We start from the raw sequence: 21527 nt of genomic DNA on the forward strand, positions 1-21527 counted from the left end.
TATATTTTTTACAACTTTTTTTTCACTTTGTTTACACTTTTTTTTTAACATTTTTCTTTAGTCCCACTAGGGGACTTGATGGTCCAACTGTCAATTTTTTTCTAATACATTGCACTACCTATTTAGTGCAATGTATTAGATCTGTCAGTCATTCACTGACAGCAAGGCTTCGCGTCCCGGGCAGCACCTAATCGGCTTCCGTAATGGTAGAGCAGGAGGCCATTGTTAAGCCTCCTGGTGCCATAGCAGTAGTCGGCAGCCCTGCTATTGCAGGGCAGAGCTGCCGATCTGCTGCCAACCACTAAGATGCAGCGAACGCGTTCCGATCGCTGCATCTAAGTGGTTAATGGCAGGGATCGGAGCTAGCTCTGGTTCCTGCCTATTGCAGGTGGACGTCAGCTGTAACATACAGCTGACATTCACCGCTGATGACGCCGGCTCCTGTCCTGAGCTGTTGCCATCTTCTCAACGGCTACGGACGCCTTAAAGGCCCCGCCTCCGGGCGGGGGCCTGGAATATTTCCGTACTAGGCAGACCGGGGGGCCACTATTAGGCCTCCGGTTGCCATTGCAGCCACCACCACCCCGGCAATTTCATTGCTGGGGTGTTGATGAGCTGCAAACACCCTAAATGCAGCGATCGCATTTGACCGCTGCATTTAAGGGGTTAATGGCAGGGATCGAAGCTAACTTCGGTTCCTGCCATTACAGCACGATGTCAGCAGTAAGATACAGCTGACATCCGGGGATGATGGCGCCGACTCAGCTTCTGAGTCGATGCCATCCATTTGTCGTGTATACGACAATTTGCGGGAAGCACTGGCTTTCCAGAACGTATACATATGACAAATGGCGGGAAAGGGTTAAATACTTTTTCCACAGCTGCACTTCACCTTAGCAGCTGTAAACGGTGCAGATCACAGTCACTTTATTACCTTCATACTTGGGACGTCCGTCATTCATCTCTATTGTTTTCGATTCATAATAGTGAGGGTATGTTCACACGCAGAGTTTTTTGGCGTATTTCAAGACGTAAATGCCCCAAATTAAGCAAAACAAATGGTAGCTATACACCTTCAAACATCTGACCATTGAATTCAATGGGAAAAACCGCATTTCGTTCAGACGGTGCGCTTTTTTACGCCGCTGTTTTAAAAAACGGCGCATAAAAACAAGGAGCATGTCACTTCTTGAACCGTTTAAGCTGTTTGCATTGTGTCAATTTAAATACAGCTCTAAAAACGGCTCAAAAAAATCTTTTTCGGCTGCAAAAATGACTGAAAATCAGAGGCTATTTTCCCTTTAAAACAACTCTGTCATTTTCAGCCGTTTTAGACTTTGCATGTGAACATACCCTAAGGGGTAACCAAGACATTTTGAATGCACAAGAGTCTTCACAAGAATACTGAACTGTACCCTTGGGATGTTACATAATTCTATTAATAAAGCACTATTTAAAATACTGCATATATATATATATATATACAATTTATTATTACCTTTTGCCTTCTATTAAGATTATAAATTACTTACAGTACAGTATGGAGTTCGATGATTTAAAACCTTATTTTCATTGACCATAAACCGTGTACTTTTATCCATGCGCACTAAGAGCTCACGGACATGGAAATGCTGTGTGCTTGGCAGCACACGGAGTCCCTACATGTCCGTATTCTGGACCCATAGGCACTCCATACACTGCTGTATGTTGCATCTATGAGGCACTATACTATCCCACAGAAGTATTCTATGTTATACGACATGTGATGGAGCAATCCTGTGTGCCTCTATATAGAACCAGTGACACATTGAGGGCATATAGAGGTTGCTGCAGTCAGGTAGCGCTTGATGACATGTCATAACATTAGAATGGCGCCAAATTTAAAAGGTAAGTACTTTAGAATTTATTTTAGCATTTTGAGTTACTTGAATATGTGGAAAACCCGTTTTAGGTTTACTCTATGTAATTAACATATATGCTTATATCATTAGAGACTGTTATTTTGCTTGGACTATTCTTCGCTTTGCGTTTGTACATAATGTTATTGCATGTTTTTTCATTACTGACCAAATAAAAAATTATTATTCACAGTAAAATACAATTGATATTTGTATATTTGCAATGTGACATAATATTTAGCATATTTTACTTATGCAGGTCCCCCAGAAAATATAACTTTGACATGGCAGGGTGGTGATATGGTGATTCAAACGTCAGATGTTCAGTTTGTAAGGCCAATGAGCATAGATTGCTTCAAACTTTTTCTGGAACTGAAGAGCAGCAAAGAAATGGAACAGCGGGTCAGTATTGAATTTTTTTTTACATTCTTGACTTAACTATAACTGAAGTTATTGTCCAACACACAGTGGCGTAACTACCGCCGTAGCAGCAGTAGCGGCTGCTACGGGGCCCGCGGCATGAGGGGGCCCGTGTCACCCGCCGGCACGGGCCCCCACCATGGCCGGGAGGCTCCGCTAGCAGCCGCTATGACTGCTACAGCGGGACGCCACTGAACACTACGGCAGAGCAGGGAGGTATCTCCCCGCTCTGCCATTAACTGGTTCCCGACCGCTGGCTGTATTTTTACGGCCAGCGGTCAGGGTCCTTAAAACCCGAGCCATAGACTTTCTACGGCTCGGGTTTTAACTTGCTGCCCGCGCGATCGGGCAGCTGAATGTCGGGTCTCCGGCTGTCAGTGACTGCCGGGGACCCTGAGGAGAGGATAGAAGCAGCTTTCGCTGCTTCTGTCTTCTCTGATCACTTGTACACAGTGCTGAATGCGCGCTGTGTACAGGAATAGAGACATCAGCAGCGGCGCTGTCTCTATTCCTCCCGGTGATCATGTGACTGGTCACATGATCGCCGGGTGCCATTAGTGGCAGGCTGCTGCTGGGTCTTACAAGACCCAGCACAGCCCTGTTAGTGACAATCGTCACTATGAGAGGGCTGATTTCCCATGTAAATGGGGCTGCTGTGCAGCCCCAGTTACAGTGGAAAAACATGGTGTAAAAGAAAGAAAAAAAATATATAAAGTTCCCCAAAGGTCTTCTTTGACCTTTGAGGGACAGACCATAGTAATAAAAAAATAATAAAGTAAAGTGCAAAAAAAATTAAAATAATAAATACACATAAAATACCCACCCCCCAAAAAAAAACGTTCCCCCCCGCCAATCATTGTTGTAACGCTAGCGCTGACCCAATTACCCTAATACAGACATGTAATATATAAAAATTTACGGTAGACAATGACGATCAAAAATAAAAGGTCTATTTTAGGGTAAAACTATGTTATTACCAAAAAAAAATAGCTGAAATGTAAAAAAGCGTATTTTTTTACTATTATTTTCAAACTTTATGAATAAAAATTCTAAAATAGCAAAAAAGGTGTGTAGAAAAACGATAAAAAATGAAACCTGCATTGTCTACGTAAAAAACATTGCAATAATCACGTCGTTAGCCCAACAAATAATCATGTATCCCCTATCCTGTGGAGATCCTGTGGAGAGGGGATACATGTATTTTGTAGGACACACTGTAGGTCGCATTTTTTTGGGAGGGGGGACGCTGTATGGCGTTCCCTACAGGGGGGGGTGGCTGTATGGCGTTCCCTACAGGGGGGGGTGGCTGTATGGCGTTCCCTACAGGGGGGGAGCTGTATGGCGTTCCCTACAGGGGGGGCTGTATGGCATTCTCTACAGGGGGGGCTGTATGGCGTTCTCTACAGGGGGGGCTGTATGGCGTTCCCTACAGGGGGGGCTGTATGGCGTTCTCTACAGGGGGGGCTGTATGGGGTTCTCTGCAGGGGGGCTGTATGGCGCTATCTACAGGGGGGTTGTATGGCGTTATCTACAGGGGAGCTGTATGGCGTTCTCTACAGGGGGATGTATGGCGTTATCTACAGGGGGGGCTGTAAAAAAGGCACTATCTACAAGGGGGGGGGGGGTTGTGTGACACCCAGGGAAGGGGGGGCCCCAGTCAAAAGTTTGCTATGGGGCCCAGTCTTTCCTAGTTATGCCCCTGCCAACACAGCTGCACACATCTCTATTATTAACATTTTATGAAACTTCTTGTTTTCTATGTTCAGTTTTGAAGGAAAGGCTTTGGGCATCATACGATGCCACCGGATTGTCTGCTTTACCAGCTGCATCTTCTACCATCACTTGCAAAATCCACTTCTTTAATTCTGTTACTTCCTAGTACCATATAGTCACCAACCCCTGTCCATATGTCCTATTGAAAGCATATAAACATGTTACGTATTGCACTTCATCCCCATTCAAGTGAGTGGGCCTGAGCTGAAATACAAAACACAGTCCATGGAAAAGATTGACACTGTTTCTGGGGAAAAAAGCAGACAATTTAAAAAAAAATCCTGGACAAACCTTTTAACCCGTTCCCGACGTATGATGCATACTTAGGTCATAGCCGTGTAGGGAAAGCATGGAGCGGGCTCACGGGCTCAGCCAGATCCATATAACGTGGGTGTCTGCTGTATTACTGTAATGATCGGGAACCCGCTTGTTTAACCCCATAGATGCCACTGTCTAAAACAAACTGCGGCCTCTAAGAAAGGGGGGACGCCCCCTTTGACAACCCAATGCCCCCCCATGGCTGCCATCTTTGTACTTCTATTAAGCTCTGCCTTAGATTGTCAGAATCAAGATATATGGCAACACATTAGTATCCCTGGTTCTAGTCTTCTAGGGGGTCTAATAAAAAAAGGAACATAATGTTTTTTTGTTTATGTACAAAAAAAATCTTAACAGTTTAAAAAAAAACAAACAACTCTTTTTCCATTTAATTCCTAAAGCATTGTAAAAAAATTAAAATAAACATAATTGGTATTTCCAGGTCTGTAAAAGTCTGAAATATTACATTATAACAATATTTAACCTGCATGGTGAACACAGTAAAAAAAAAAAATTAAAATGTTAGAATCGCTGATTTTTGGTCACCTCATCTCCCACAAAAAATTGAACAAAAAGAGAGCAAAAACTCGCACGTACCCCAAAATGGTACCATTACAGACCACAGCTCACCCAGCAAAAAATAAGCCCTCAAACTGCTCAATCGATGGAAAAATAATAAACTTAAGGCTCTCAGAATATGGCGAAAATTTATTTTATTTTTAACAATTAGTTTTTTTCCTTGTAAAAGTAGTAAAAAATATAAAGTAACTATATAGATATTGGTATCGCCATAATCGTATTGACCCACAGAATAAAGCTAACATGTTGTTTTTATTGCACGATGAACGCCGTAAAAACTAAACCCAAAAAACAATGGAGGAATGTTCACACGTACAAAAAGAAGTGGCTAAAAATTACAAGGCTGTTTCCTAGGAAAAACAGCTTCTGATTTCAAGTCATTTTTTAAGCTGAATTTTTTTTTTACATTTTAAGCTTATTTTGAGGCTTTTATTGTAAAAATACACCTTATGTGAACAGCACAGTGTATGTGCCATTAAAATCAATGGAAAACTATTTTCAGGCTTATTTCAAGTATATTTTGGAGCATTATACAAGCCTTTTTCGCTCCAAAATAAGCCTGAAAATAAGCTGTGTGAACATACCCTTTTCATTTTTTTTCCAGTTTCCTAGTACATTATACGGTACAATAATGGGTGCCATGACAAAATTCAACTTGTCCCGCAAAAATTAAGACCTCATACGGCTTTATCGATTTAAAAAATAAAACAAGTTATGATTTTTGGAAGATAGGGAGGAAAAGACAAAAATTAAACTCTGAGAAATGGCTTCGGCGGGTAGAAGTCAAAGAAAAACTCCTGACAAAGCTTATGCACTGTGGTATGTATAATACAGGGCCTGAGGGGCAATTTTCTGACTATGACATAGGGATTTTCTCTTTGGTGTTCTTTGAATTCCTGTGAATCCGTTTTGCTCAGAGTGTTTCTTTAATTTACAAATTAAGCATCACATATTTTAGCGATCCATCAATGTCAAGTTTTAGGAAAACAAATAAAATAATTAAAATGCTAATGACAGTTTAGTTAAATAGCGGAAATTAACAATAGAGGGCCCCTGTGCAAGAACAGTATTTGGGCCTATAGATTTTCAACTACCAATTTGCCAACACTTTTATCCCTAGACTTCCTAATCCATGGCTCGCCAGAAAATCCCTCAATGTTGTGCTAATGTCTGCTCTTGGTTTATTCCTTTTATCATTAGATCAAAGTTTTATTGAAACGCTGATCTGAGCCGTTTAACCCTTTCTGCACCGCAAGTAATGCTGATCACTGTACTCATCTACCTGTCAGCCCCATCATTGCAATCGCTTCGGTTTTAAACTGGTAGCTTGGGGCCTATAAAAGGTTTGCAGTATTTTTGCCTGTTAGAGCATACCTAATGGGACTATTTTTAATTGTATCTTTTTAAAAAATGTACAATTAAATAAGACAATGACGCAAAATATAATAAGAACGATTTAAAAACATAAATAAATGATATTGAATGAAAATAGTTAAACAGTAGAAAACACATACATATTAGGTGTCCGCGCACACCTCATTACCTTTCAAACTATTTATTTTTGTCAATTAAGGTAAATGGCATAAAATAAAGACTAAAACTATGGCAGAATTGCTTTCATGAATTGCCATTTTAAAAACATTCATAAAAAATGTATAAAAAGTTATATTATTTATCTACCACTAATCCTGCAAAAAACAAGACCTTGCAAATATAAAAATGATAAGTTATCACTGACGGAATGCAGTGAGGCAAAATTAAAAAATTCTGGTGGCCCTAAAGGCCAAAATTGTCTTGGTCCTTAAATGGGTAAAAAGTATTTATATTTATTTATTTAAAGTTACCTATAGTAAAATTGCATGTATTTTACTTTATAATAGATGCTTTTTCCTGGACTTTGCCCTCCCTTGAACTAAATGGATTATATAAATGTTTATCAACTAGGTCCAATGTGTAGGTCTTCCTTCCTCAGTTTAAAAGGGGTTTCCCCTTACTGTATCAGTTTAAAGGGAACCTGTCACCAGCATTTTACCTATTGAACTTTACTTATCCCTCACTGGCAACTGCTATCAAAAATTCATTACCGTTATCCCCTCTCCTAAACTCCTCCTCCGAATGTAAATAACGGTCTGCAAACATTTTGTGCTTTTTATCGTAATAATCCGGTGTCCCTTTGTGTGCACACACCAGAAGAGGACATCAATGCACAAGTGCGGGATTTTGTGTGCTGGGGGAAGGCGAGGAGCTGTCAATCAAAAGTAAGGAGGCGGGGTAAACTCGGAAAGACTTGAGGAATGAAGATTTGACTCTTTCCAAACGAAGATATGACTCTTTTATGCTCATTAGCATATGGTGTGGGAATACTAAAATACTGAATACCAAAGCTACAGAGCCGACTAAGAAGATTATTATAGGTTATATAGAAATTATTTTTCACCCACTACCCACAGGTATTGCTGGTTTAATAGGTGAAATGCTGGTGACTGGTTCCCTTTAAGTAGGCACAGAGGCAGGATAGACATTAATATACAAATAACATACACAAAATTTAGAAAGATGAGAAAAGAGTTCAGAAAAGTTGTTATGACTATTGTATGAAGATAGATAATGCAGTATGCAATCTATGCAGTGAGAATATCTGCTGTAGAGCACCGACTGCTGCTCTAACACATAAAATATTTGGTACACTATCAGAAAAGGACCATTCGTGAAGACATGTAAAGTTTTATTATTAAGATTGCGAGATACTGTGAGGTTAGATGGCTTGGGTCTGGCTTCCTCAGCTCTGGCTCGAGATAGAGACCTACATAATGGTTCTCTACAGCTGTAGAGTGTTGAGCAATTAATCTACCTATATGCTATCGCCAGACTTCTTGCTGCCTGATATTATTTTGGATGAGGATGATGATTGTTATTACACAAATGACTGTGTAAGATAATGTCTATTTTGAAATAGCTGGAACTTGTTCCAGGTGAACCAGGTGGGAAGGGGGAGGAGGTTGGTGTAGGGTTTCGAGGGAAATGTGTTGTGTGCTTTGCACAATTTTTATATTTTCTGTACTTGAATACGTGTGTTTTGTAAAACACTGTTTCTTGTTAATCAAAAAATGTAAATAAAAATATACGTGATTAAGAGAGATACTGTAAGGCTTTATGTACACGACCGTAGAGGTGTGCAAGGTCTGTGATTACGGCACGGATGGGCCGTAGAGTGTCATCCACGTGCCATCCTCAATCACCGACCGTGCACACACAAGATGTGCATTGACTTGAATAAGCCCGGACCGCAATTTCGGACCATATAATAACGTCCTATTTTTTTTGCGGTTCGGACTCTGGGCAATGCACGAAATGTGGAAACCACGGTCGTGTGCATTGGCCTATAGGATAGCATGTGTTCTATACTATCTGCAATTGCGGATAGTATAGGGCCGCAAATGCACGGTCATGTGCATGAGGCCTAAGATTTTGATGCTGTACAAGGCTCACAATACACATATTCATAAATTTGTTCTTATTTCTGTATAACAACTATTTTCTTTTGCCTTATCCTTTTATCTGAAATATTGCCTCTTTATTGTTTTCCTTATTGTCAGCATTTGTATTAATCCGATTATAGATGTCACATCAGCAACGATAGCTTTCATGCATCTGATCGACATTTAATATGAGTGGAAAAATCAGTGATGACATCATCACTATTGCATCACCAATTTTTAAGTGATCAGTGGTGCTGCACAGTCCTTTCCACTGAGCCGTAAAATGCATAATGGAAGTGATTTTTAAAGCAGGTGCAAATATAAAAAGTGGTAATGCCAATGATGACCAACTTGATGTTAGCACTTTATGATCAGCAGAGAGAAAAGCATTGTAAGGAATATAAAATAGAGCTAAAATTCATTATTATAGCTCCTTATTTATCCACTGGAGTGAAAAAATCTGCGCAAACTCCTTTTGATATGCCTTTAAAGCACTTAAAGTTTAACTCTTGTTTTCACTGACACACTAGCCTCCTACACCTGTCACATCCTCTTCTGGGGGAGATATATCGACGATATTCTCCTCCTGTGGGACGGTGACCTATCCCTATTCCACGATTTCATGAACATACTCAATACTAATCAGGTGGGTATGAAATTCACCCACTGTATACACGAAAAATAAATTATTTTTTTGGATTTAAAAATCTCCTTGGATCCTGCTGGTGGTGTCCATACTGATATCTCCAGGAAACCTACATCTACAAACAGTCTATTGCATTGGGAAAGTTACCATCCTCCTGCCCTTAAGAAGGGAATCCCTATTGGGCAGTACCTCCGTGCAAAAAGAAACTGTTTGGACGAACGGTCCTTTCAACTGGAATGTAATAGCCTCTTCTCCAAATTTGTGGCAAGAGGTTATCCCAGAAAGTGGCTGCACAAAGCCTATGCCAGGGCTAGAGCTACTAATAGAAGTGAATTATTATGTGAACGTAGGTCTCAAGATGTTCAGCAAATAGCGATTACTGCTAAATACATGGGATCTACTAACATCAGATGCATCGGCACTTTTGATACTGGCTCCCAACAGGTTCGCAAAATTTTACACCGACACTGGCCAATTCTGTTGGCCGACCCAGATCTTCCTGATGCTATCCCCTCTACACCTAGTATCACCTACCGTAGAGGGAGGAACCTACGCGACTACCTGGTCCATAGCCATCACTCCGGCCCAAATGTGATGTCGAAATGTTGGCTAAAGTCATCTATCGGCTCACACCCATGTGGTCGGTGCTCTTTCTGTTATCTCATGCCTACCGTCAAACATTTTACAAATCCATTGGATGGAAGATCTTACCAGATCAGAGAATTTATTAATTGTCAGAGTAAGGGGGTTATTTATTTTGCTAAGTGCCCTTGTCCTAAATTATATGTTGGCAAAACTATACAGGAATTGAGGAGGAGAATCTCTAAACACCTAAGTACCATCCATCACAAAGAAGACACACCACTCTCTAGGCACATGCGCTTCGCACATGATGGGGATATTCGTGCCTTGCAATTTTGGGGTATCACCCATATTAAACTTTGCCCCAGAGCAGGTAATCTGGATCGCAGGTTACTACAAGAGGAGGCACGTTGGATCCATTGTTTGGGTTTCACTTTTGCGGCTTTTCTGTGAATTTATCTACTATTTGATATGAGCATGTTATTATCATCAGCCGGTTCCTTTTTTCCTCCCGGTATATATACATCAGTATGTTATGTCATAAGCTGTATTATTATTTAACTAATTCTAATAATGACTATACCTTTTGCTATCCATTACTATTTATTGATTTAATCTAATTTACTATCTATTTTTGGATAACTATTCAGACTATTTTAGTGACTAGTGTGACGGCTCCCTTTAAACTTATAATCGAGCTCCTACTATAGATTAAATTTGTTTCACTATTAGTGTTATCTTCTAGGTGACATTATACACACATTGTCTATACTTGTGCTAAACCACTTCTGTGGTCTACGTTTACATAGCCATGACTCCCAGTCTATTTGTCTACATTTTCCCCTCTTTATCGCTGGTCACGGATTGACGTAGCGATTACATCTCACTTTAACTATGTTTGCATATACTTGCAGTACGTATGCGCCCAGATGAATCCTCGTTAACATTTTTTAACTACCCGATTTTTTCTATCTCCTCTATATTCTTTACAGCGCCTGCGCGCCTGCACTGCATTCATTCGTGGTCCGTGTATCGTCTGCGATTTGCTGTGCTGACTGTCAGTCAGCCGAGTGGAGGCACGGTCCTCTATTCGGTTTCTGATTGGCTCCCAGCTAATTACAGGCACACGTGTAGACACTTCTCCTTGTATATATGACTGTGGATTCCGCCGCTCGCTGTCACTAGCCCCGATACCCCTGAAGACGCTACGTCGGTAGCGAAACATGTCGGGGGGGGGGGGGCTTCTTTGAATTTTAATTATTGGTCTTGCTGATCCTTTAGAATTTAACTGACAGCATTGGTGCTGCGGACTGCAGTCGTTAGCACCTTGCTTCCTTTGAGTCTTTACACACTGCACTATGCTGATCCTTATCAGCAATGGACCAGGAATTTTAACTTTCATGTAGTCTGTCTATGGTTGTTATACCTAATAAAAATTTTGTTATTTTATTTTGGTATTTGGGAAACAAGGGCTTGTTTGCCGGCAGGCATTCTATGTATTGAATCTCCTGCGCCCACCAACTATTGGGGTCCATCCCTTAGTAATTGATTGCACAATTGCTCTCACTAAATGGTGACACATTGGGGAAGGAATTTAGGATTAACCCTCCCTCATCCCTATGACCTGTAAGAGCCAGTAAGAGACCTTCCTTAAAATATTCTTATTCTAAAATGTCAGCTCTCGTGACGCTACAAGATTGGTTATGTGGGCTCATGTAGGCAGGTAGGTGTGTATGAACAAAAATTTATGAAAAATATTAATACTCAGTTTGTCTATGTGTTTTTTTACATATGGGATTTAAATTCAACTATGTCAACAGCATTGTAAGTCAATAATTTTGTACTCTATGCACACATTTTAATCTTTAATATGTTTACTCTTTGCTAGAGAACATTTATATCTTCAGAATGTTCCAAAACAGACTCATTGCCAATGTTCTGCCAATTTTCCGATCCAAACTTGGATCCAGAGAAATGTTTCTATATACGATTGCAGTTTCAAACAAATGAAGTTTGTACACATATATATGAAAGTGAGTGGAGTGATACAATCTTCATGAAGAATTACAGTCTAGTAGGTATGAGTCATGTGTCTTGATCATTTGCTTGTAATTAATTGCATTGCAGTATATAGTATACTTATTTGTTGTCTTCTCTTTATTAGAGTCATGTCATGTGCAGAAACCCACAGCGTTTGGTGTGATGGACTCACACTTCATAATTTTATTTTCAGCGATTTCAATACTGGTTATATTTGTTATAATATTTCTCAGATGTCATATGGAAAGGTATGTAAATTCATAACAACTAGTAGCATAAATTCAGAAATAGCTTATAATCTGGACCTTGCTATTGCTTATTGTTCAATAGCTTTTTTAAGACATCATCGGACATGTAACTTGAAGCTCCTGGGCCCCAATCCAAAATCTGTATAAGGGCTCCCCACTTACCATGGACTGTTTACAATGCTAGTGTCTTCTTTTGTGGTAGGGTGGACTGTTGGTGTGACTACTACATGTAATAAATGGCCTAGCCAAATCCTCTTTATAATAGTTCTCTACTCTGGCTAATAGATTGAGTCCTGAGTAGGGCTCCCCCTTCCTCATTATGTCTAATTGGGCATATGGACAGAAATTGTGCAGATTTACAACTGTAATTGCCCTTGCATAATATACATTTCACATTCCAATTCCATATATATATATATATATATATATATATATATATATATATATATATATATGTATATAAATATATATATATATATATACACACACCGTATATATTGTATGTATATATATTTATATATATTGTATATGTACATGCATAGTTTATGCCCAAAACTATGCGGACTCCGCAGGGGCGTAGCTAGGGGGGGGGGGGGCAGGCGGACACCTGCAGCAGCGATCAGTGTTAGAAAGAGCCAGTAGTTCATGCAGCGGCGTTCTGACTGAGGTCCAGTCACCTGACCTGTCACGTGACCACACGTCAGTGACATGGGGTCAGAGGATTCAGGTCAAGTAAATGGACTGGTCCATTCCCAGGCTGTCACCGACCAAAGGCAGAAGGAACTCCGCTGCTGCCTGCGCCGCATGACCTCCTCGGCTCCTCCGGTGAGTCACGTCAGACAGAGTAGAGAGTGGTAGTGGTAGGCTACCGCTCTCTGCTCTGTTTACTGTGTGGTGTTAAGTGCAAGGGGGGGAGTGTGGCGCTATTTACAAGAGGGGGGAGTGTGGCGCTGTTTACAATGGGGAGTGTGGCGCTATTTACAAAGGGGGGGGGATGTGGTGCTATTTACAAGAGGGGGAGTGTGGCGCTATTTACAAGCGGGGAGTGTGGCACTATTTACAAGCGGGGAAGCAGGCTGTGTGTGGCACTATCTACAAAGTGGGGAGTGTGCCGCTATTTACAAGGGGGGGAGTGTGGAGCTATTTACAAGGGGGGGAGTGTGGCGCTATATATACAAGGGGGGGGAGTGTGGTGCTATTTACAAGGGGGGCAGCAGTCTGTGTGCGGCCCTATCTACAAGGGGGGCTTTGTGGCGCTGTTTACAAGGGGGGGCTCTGTGGCACTATATACAAGGGGGGCTGTGTAGCACTATCTATAAGGGGGGCTGTGTGTGGCGCGATCTACAACATGTGGCTGTGTGTGGCTCTATCTACAACAGGAGGATGTGTGTGGTGCTATCTACAAGAGAGGGGCTGTGTGTGGCACTATCTAAAAGGGGGGGTGGCGCTATTTACAAGGGGGCTGTGTGGTCCCACCTACCTGAGAGGGGATGTGTGTGGCACTATCTACAAGAGAGGGGTTGTGTGTGGCGCTATTTACAAGGGGGGCTGTGTGTGGTGATATCTACAAGGGGGGCGATGTGCGTGGTGCTATCTACAAGGGGGGCTGTGTGGCGATATCTACAAGGGGGGCTGTGTGGCACTATCTACAACAGGGTGGCTGTGTGGAGTTAACTACAAGGGGGGCTGTGTGTGGAGCTATCTACAGGGGGCTGTGTGGCGTTATATACAAAAGGGGGGCTGTGTGTGGCGCTATCTACAGAGGGCTGTGTGTTGCGCTATCTACACGGGGCTGTGTGTGGCGCTATCTACAGGGTGCTGTGTGTGGGGCTATCTACAGGGGGCTGTGTGTGGGGCTATCTACAGGGGGCTGTGTGTGGCTTCTTTAATTTATTTTCTTTTAATTTATTTTTATGTTAACTCCCTTATATAACTATATCACTTGTAAAATGTAGAAATGCTTGAGTTACATTTAAAAAATTGAGAAAAAAAATTGATTGGTAGAGAAAGCAAACAGGGGCGAGGGGGAAGGAGATGCCGAGAAATAAGTTGTGGCAGGCGCAAATATGAACCTTTGTCCCGGGTGCAGGAGAACCTAGCTACGCCTCTGGACTCGCCTGACCATCACATCTTCACACCATATGAGCTTATTGGATGCTCCAGTGTTAATATGGAGGGGGCTCTTTTGCTGATATGACAGCTTCCATTGATTTTGGAAAGCTTTTTGCAAGATCGAGGCGATCAGAAATTTAACAGACTTACTTGTGGCATAGGTGGCATCCTACTGTATGATAGTGCCACATCTAAAGCCAATGAGCTTCTTGTAGCGTCCATGGCCGCGGACCGTCAGGGTTACTCACCCCCGGCGGCCGCAGCAATGGATCTGTGAGCGCTGGCTCTCATCTCTTTCCCAGGAGACACCAGCGATCACTTCCGCTCCGGTCCGCTTGTCCCATAGGGTGCGCGTGCAAGCTCGTGCCCGGCCTTAAAGCTCCAGGAAAGCACAAATGGAATCATCATCAACTGCCCATGATTCCTGGGACTGTAAGAAGGGCCCTGCCCCTTTACTCATTGCCTGAGCGTTGTTAGTATTCCCATGTCAGTCTTGCAAATGGTCCCTTAGTGTTATCCCGTTCCTGTTGTTACCCATGCCCTATTATCTGTATCCTGTATCCCATGCTGTGTTCTTGTTCCTGAGCCTGTTAGTGTTGGAGTCGTGTCACACTGCATCTGCTGTCATCTGCCACATCCAGTGTCATCTACCACTCTCTGCATCATCTTCCACATCCAGTGTGATCTGCCACATCTGGCGCAACCTATTGCACCTGCTGTCATCCGCCACGTCTGGCGTAACCTGCTACACCAACCTCCATCTGTGCCAAAGCCTCGGCCACTGTCTGGACTATTCAGGTATCCTAGTGCGGGACTTTGTATTGCTGGGGTGCTCTGTTGTTTGGCCAGCTGCCCCCCCCGCTATGGCTGTACGGCCTAGTGGGTCCACATACCCACAGACCGTGACAATATGCTCAGGCCATGGACCCCGCTTGTCAACATGAGACCTTGACGACACAAGCCATGCTGGTCGAGATGAAGGTCCTTCAGTCACGGCAAGACCAACTCCTCCTGTCGGTGAATGCCATTGCACATCGGCTGGTTGCTCAAACCACAGTCGTCACCGCACCTATTCCTACTGTTCCTCCTGCTACACTTCCAGGCTGTACCAGTGCCAATCCCCTATGCTTCTTGCCGCTACGTCCTCGTTATGACGGAGACACAAGGAACTGCAGGGGATATCTGAATCAGTGCCAGATCCAGTTCAGACTACATGTCAGGGCCTTCTCATCTGATGATGCCAGGATCGCCTTCATAATCTCTCTCCTTACTGGCAAAGCCCTGGCATGGGCAAATGCTCTGTGAGAACATCAGGGATCAGAGACCCGTGACTTTGCAGTGCTTTTGTACGGACTTTCCGTTCGATATTTGAAGAACCTGGGAGAGTTTCTTCTGCTGCTGCATCCATGCTGACCCTACACCAGGGAGACCTCTCCGTGGGCGAGTATGCCATACAGTTTCGTACCGTGGCTGCTGAATTAACTTGGAACAACGAGGCTTTGGTGGCCACATTCTGGCAGGGACTGTCTTCTGGGATTAAAGACGAGCTGGCCGCTCATGATCTGCTACCTACCCTGGACGATCTCATCCTACTAGCCACCCGGGTTGACATGAGGATCCAGGAGCATTCCCAAGAGGTTCTCAGGGAGAGAGGATTTCCTAGGCTGGCTTCGACTATCCAGCAAACCCTACTATCCTCTTCAGTCGTCCTACCAGAGGATCCTATGCAGATGGACCGAGTCAAATTGTCTACCCAGGAGAGACAATGCAGATGCACTTCTGGACTTTGTCTGTATTGCAGCCTCGGAGGCCATATTGTGCCCCCAGAGGCCAGAAAGACCCGAGTGCCTAGGATTGGTTGGAGAGACAACCCTAGGTGGAACGGTACCAAATAAAGCATTCAGTTCCAAGTTGACCATTCCTGTGACCATATTATCCGGCGAGAAGACACATAGTTTCTGCCTATCTGGACTCCGGGTCCACGGCAAACTTCATCCAAAAGGAGCTAGTGGATCATCTCCAGTTGCCCACAGTTCCCCTGGAGACATCTTCGGCTTTTGCCACGGTGAATGGACTGCCTCTGCCCGATTCGATTGTATCTAAGACCAAGCCGCTGAAGCTCCAAGTTGGAGCCCTTCATTCGGAACTAATTTAGTTTCTAGTTTTGTCCAAATCCATCAATCCTGTTCTGCTGGGCCTGCCTTGGCTTCGACTGCAGGCCCCAGTCCTAGACTGGAGTTCCGGAGAGGTTCTCCAATGGGGCTTTAAGTGCATGGGTCGCTGTCTGTTGCAGATCCATCCTGTCCAGCCTCCTCTGCCTCAGTCATTGGCGGGATTACCCCCCCATTTCGCTCAGTTTGCGGATGTCTTCAACAAGAGGGAGGCTGAGACGCTGCCTCCACATTGGACTTATGATTGCGCCATTGAACAGGTTCCAAATGCCTCTCTACCACATAGACGGGTATATCCTCTCTCCTTGCCAGAGACTCTATCAATGTCAGCCTATATCAAGGAGAATTTGGAGAGGGGTTTCATACGAAAGTCCTCCTCCCAAGCCTGGGCCTTTGTTAAAAACAAAGACAGATCTCTTCGACCCTGCATTGACTACCATGGTCTTAACCAGATCATGGTCAAGAACAAATACCCGTTGCCACTTATATCCGAACTGTTTGACCGTATACGAGGAGCCAGGATTTTTTCAAAATTAGGCTTGCGTGAGGCCTTTAATTTGATCCGAATCCATCAAGGGGATGAGTGGATGATGGCGTTTAAACACGAGACGGGCACTACGAATACCTAGTGATGCCCTTCGGACTGTGTAACGCTCCCGCGGTGTTCCAGGAATTAATCACTGATATCTTCCGAGATCTCCTCTATGTCTATGCTGTAGTCTATCTGAATGATATTTAGATTTTCTCCCCAGATCCGACGACTCATCGGAGGCATGTCCGTCAGGTTCTACTGCGATTAAGGGAGAATCGTTTATATGCCAAGCTGGAGACGTGCATCTTTGAAAAGTATTCTCTGCCCTTCCTGGGCTACATTATCTCGGATCAAGGTCTCAAGATTGATCCTGAGAAAGTAAAGTCTGCGTTTCCTGGGATTCACCAATTATTACCGGCAGTATATCCCAAACTTCTCAGCACTGACTGCTCCCATCTTCACCCTTACCAAGAAGGATGTGAACGCCAAGGTGTGGACTCGAGAGGCAGAATCCACATTTATTAGCCCCAAGAAAACCTTCACTTCAGCCTCGATCCTCCATCATCCTGACGTGTCTCGGCAGTTTTCATTGGAGGTGGATGCTTCTTCTGTTGGTGCAGGTGCACTTCTGTTCCAGAGGAGCTCCAAAGGAAATGCAGTATTATGTGGCTATTACTCCAGACTTTTTTTTTCTGCAGAGCGCAACAACTCTATTGGGGATCGTGAGATACTGGCCATCAAATTGGCTCTGGAGGAGTGGAGACATCAGCTAGAGAGCGCATCTCACCCCATCCTGATCTACACCAACCACAATAACCTCACCTATCTCCAATCGGCTAAACGACTAAATCCCCGTCAAGCCAGGTGGTCGCTGTTCTTCACCCATTTCCAATTTGTGCTCCACTACCGTCCCACTGACAAGAATGTGAGGGCCGATGCCCTGTCCAGGTCATTTGAGACAGATGTCACGGTGGAGTCCCTTCAAAGTATCATAGACCCGTCCTGCATTGTCACTGCCAATTTTTTGCAGGTTAGAGCCATCCCTCCGGGGAGGACTTTTGTTCGGTTGGCAGACAGGAGAAGAATTCTCTGCTGGGGACACAGCTCTAAGCTAGCTGGGCAAGCTGGTGTTCGTAAGACCCGAGACCTGATTACTCGTCATTTCCGGTGGCCCACGCTACTCAAAGATGTTGTGGACTTTGTCTCTTCCTGCATGGTGTGTGCTTCTAACAAGGTTGCTCACTCCAAGCCTGCTGGCCTGCTCCAACCTCTGCCTGTACCCAATGTCCCCTGGCAGCACATTGCGATGGACTTTGTCACAGACCTTCCTCCCTCAGCAGGATGCAACACTGTCTGGGTGGTGGTGGACTGGTTTTCGAAGATGGCACATTTTATCCTGCTGACCGGCCTACCTTCAGCCCCCTGACTAGCGAGTCTCTTCATTCAGCACATCTTCTGCTTGCATGGCTTGCCCCTTCACATCGTGTCCGATCAATTTACCTCTAAATTCTGGAGAGCCCTCTGTAAGCTTCTGGATGTGAGATTGGACTTTTCCTCAGCCTATCACCCCCAGTCCAATGGGCAAGTCGAGAGGATTAACCAGATCATGGAGAATTATCTCCTTGCAGCATGATAACTGGGTACAGCTTCTTCCTTGGGCCGAGTTCTCGTATAACAACCACACAAGTGAGTCCACCACTTCCACACCATTCTACATTGTGTACAGTCAACATCCATGGTCCCTCTTCCTGTGTCGACTACTTCTCAGGTACCCGCTGCTGAATCTGCATTTGGGGACTTTCTGCAAATCTGGCAACAGACCCAGTCCTCTATTTTGCCTGCAGTCAATCTCATGAAGCGAAAAGCAGATATAAAAAGAAAAGAGCAGCCTCAGTATCTTCCAGGTACCAAAGTCTGGCTGTCCTCACGGAACATTCGTTTAAAGGTGCTTTCATACAAGTTTGCTCCCAGGTTCCTTGGACCCTTTGAGATATTGCAACAGATAAACTCCTACAAGCTTCGGCTGCCTCCTACCCTCAGAATCCCCCAACTCCTTTCATGTGTCCCTCCTGAAACCAGTGGTCCTGAACCGCTACAGTAAGACTCCAATTTCCGCAGTTGCTCCCATGTTCATCTGATGTGTTTGAGGTGAGGGAGATCCTGGACTGCAAGGGGGTAGAAGGAAGGACCTTCTATTTGGTGGACTGGAGAGGGTTTGGTCCGAGGAGAGGTCCTGGGAGCCGGAAGAGAACCTCAGTGCCCCTGCTCTCATTAAGAAGTTCCTCTCTCCCGAGGGGGCGTAAGAGGGGGGATACTGTAGCATCCATGGTCGCGGACCGTCCGGGTTACTCCCCGCCGGTGGCCGCAGCCATGGATCTGTGAGCGCTGGCTCGCATCTCCTTCCCAGGAGACGCCAGCGCTCACTTCCGCTCCGGTGCGCTGTGTCCCGTAGCGTGCGTGCGCAAGCTCGTGCCCGGCCTTAAAGGGCCAGCGTGCGCACAAATGGAATCATCATCATCATCAACTGCCCATGATTCCCGGGACTATAAGAAGGGCCCTTCTTCTTTGCTCATTGCCTGAGCATTGTTAGTATTCCCATGTCAGTCTTGCAAATGGTCCCTTAGTGTTATCCCGTTAATGTTGTTACCCGTGCCCTCTTACCTGTATCCTGTATCCCGTGCTGTGTTCTTGTTCCTGAGCCTTTTCGTGTTGGAGTCGTGTCCCACTGCATCTGCTGTCGTCTACCATGACCAGTGTAATCTGCCACGTACAATGTCATCTTCCACGTCCGATGTGATCTGCCACGTCTGGCGCAACCTGCTGCACCTGCTGTCATCCACCACGTCTGGCGTAACCTGCTGCACCCGCCTCCATCCATGCCATAGCCTCGGCCACTGTCTGTACTGTTCAGGTACCCTAGTGCGGGACTTTGTATTGCTGTGGTGCTCTGTTTTTCGGCCAGCTGCCTCCCCGCTACGGCGGTGTGGCCTAGTGGGTCCACATACCCACAGACCGTGACACTTCTCAGTACGACCTAAACTATTAGCAATGTTTGTCTATGGAGATTCCATGTCTGTGTGCAGGAATTTATGAATCTGTTTGCAATGGGTGAAGCTGAAATACCTGAACTCAATAATTGAGTGAATGGGAAGTGAAACTATGCAGAGGTTGTCATAAACTCCCTAATGAACGCTGGGTACTACAATGAACCATATATATAAATGGCTGTGTATTACATAGAGTAGTTACATAGCTAAAAAAAACCGACATAGGTTTGTCAAGTTTAACCTTTCTCAATCAATTATGCGTCAGTTATTGCTTGATTAATTGTAACTCAATCCCATTTGTCATATTATAGGCATCTAGGCCCTTTTGTAAATGCTAACAAACTATCTGCCACTACTACCTCTTGGGTAGGGCATTCCATAGTTTGACTTCTCTAACTGTAAAGAACACTTTCCTATATTAATGTCTGAATTGCCTTTCATCGACATGCAATAAATATACTCTGTTCTTTTTTACAGTTATTGGAAAGAACAAATCAGGTGCCAGTTCCTTGTATTGACCACACATATATTTATTTATACATGTAAATAAGATCACCTCTAAGGCAACTTTTTTTCCAAACTGAACAGGCATAATTTTTTATGCCTCTAAGGCTGGATTCACACGAGCACATTACGTCCGTAATGGACGGAACGTATTTCGGCCGGAAGTCCCGGACCGAACACACTACAGGGAGCCGGGCTCCTAGCATCATAGTTATGTACGACGCTAGGAGTCCCTGCCTCGCTGCAGGACAACTGTCCCGTACTGTAATCATGTTTTCAGTACAGGACAGTAGTTCCACGGAGAGGCAGCGACTCCTAGCATCGTACATAACTCCCTGCACTGTGTTCGGTCTGGGACTTCCGGCCGAAATACGTTCCATCCATTACGGACGTAATGTGCTCGTGTGAATCCAGCCTCATTGTTATAGAGACCTCCCATCCCATTTACTAATCTAGTTGTCCGCCTTTGAACTCTCTCCAGCTGTCCTATATCTTTATTACAGTGGGAGCCCAAAACTGAATCCCATATTCAAGATGTGGCCTTTGAAGGGCTTTATAGAGGGGTAATGTTACATTTGAATCACAGGTTTTTATCTCTTTTCATACACCCTAAAATCCTGTTTGCATTTGCAGCTGCCGCTTGACATTTAATGCTGCTGCTTAGCTTACTCGTAACCAGAATATCCAGGTCCTTCTCTTGTTCTATCCACAGTTTTATTCAATTTAATATACATGCATTAAAAACTATTCCTGCAGCCAAGTGCATTATTTTACATTTATCAACATTAAAATTAATCTGACAAGTTTTTGCTCATGCTGCCAGCTCTGTAGTTCTTTTTGTAAAGTTTTAAGTTTCCTACAATGTTTTTTTATCTTCAGCAAAAACTGACATTTTGCTATCAATCCCATCCAAAAGGTCATTAATAAAGAGATTAAAAAGAACTAGGCCTAACACAGATCCTTGTGATGTGCCACTGCTGACTTTTGCTCATTCTGAGTATGTACCGTTTACAACTAGTCTTTGTGTTCTGTTCCTTAACCCCTTAACGACATGTCACATACTAGTAAGTGACAGCCATTAAGGGGAAGTATGGAACGGGCTCACGGGCTGAGCTCACGACATATTTAGCGGGTGACGGCTGTGTTATACAGGCGACACCTCACTGCAACTGGCGGAA

General features: G+C 44.0%; 1 protein-coding gene across 1 annotated transcript in view; it reads left to right on the forward strand.

Annotated features, from left to right (window-relative positions):
• Window positions 1-21527, forward strand: part of LOC142741772 (uncharacterized) — a 53986-nt gene that overhangs the window by 22065 nt on the left and 10394 nt on the right. The window contains exons 4-6 of the mRNA XM_075851106.1: window positions 2158-2300; window positions 11584-11773; window positions 11860-11983. Coding sequence (XP_075707221.1) covers window positions 2158-2300; window positions 11584-11773; window positions 11860-11983 — 457 coding nt within the window. The remainder of the gene's footprint in view (window positions 1-2157; window positions 2301-11583; window positions 11774-11859; window positions 11984-21527) is intronic.

Source organism: Rhinoderma darwinii, chromosome 2 (genome assembly GCF_050947455.1).
Source record: "Rhinoderma darwinii isolate aRhiDar2 chromosome 2, aRhiDar2.hap1, whole genome shotgun sequence".
Lineage (NCBI taxonomy): Eukaryota > Metazoa > Chordata > Amphibia > Anura > Rhinodermatidae > Rhinoderma > Rhinoderma darwinii.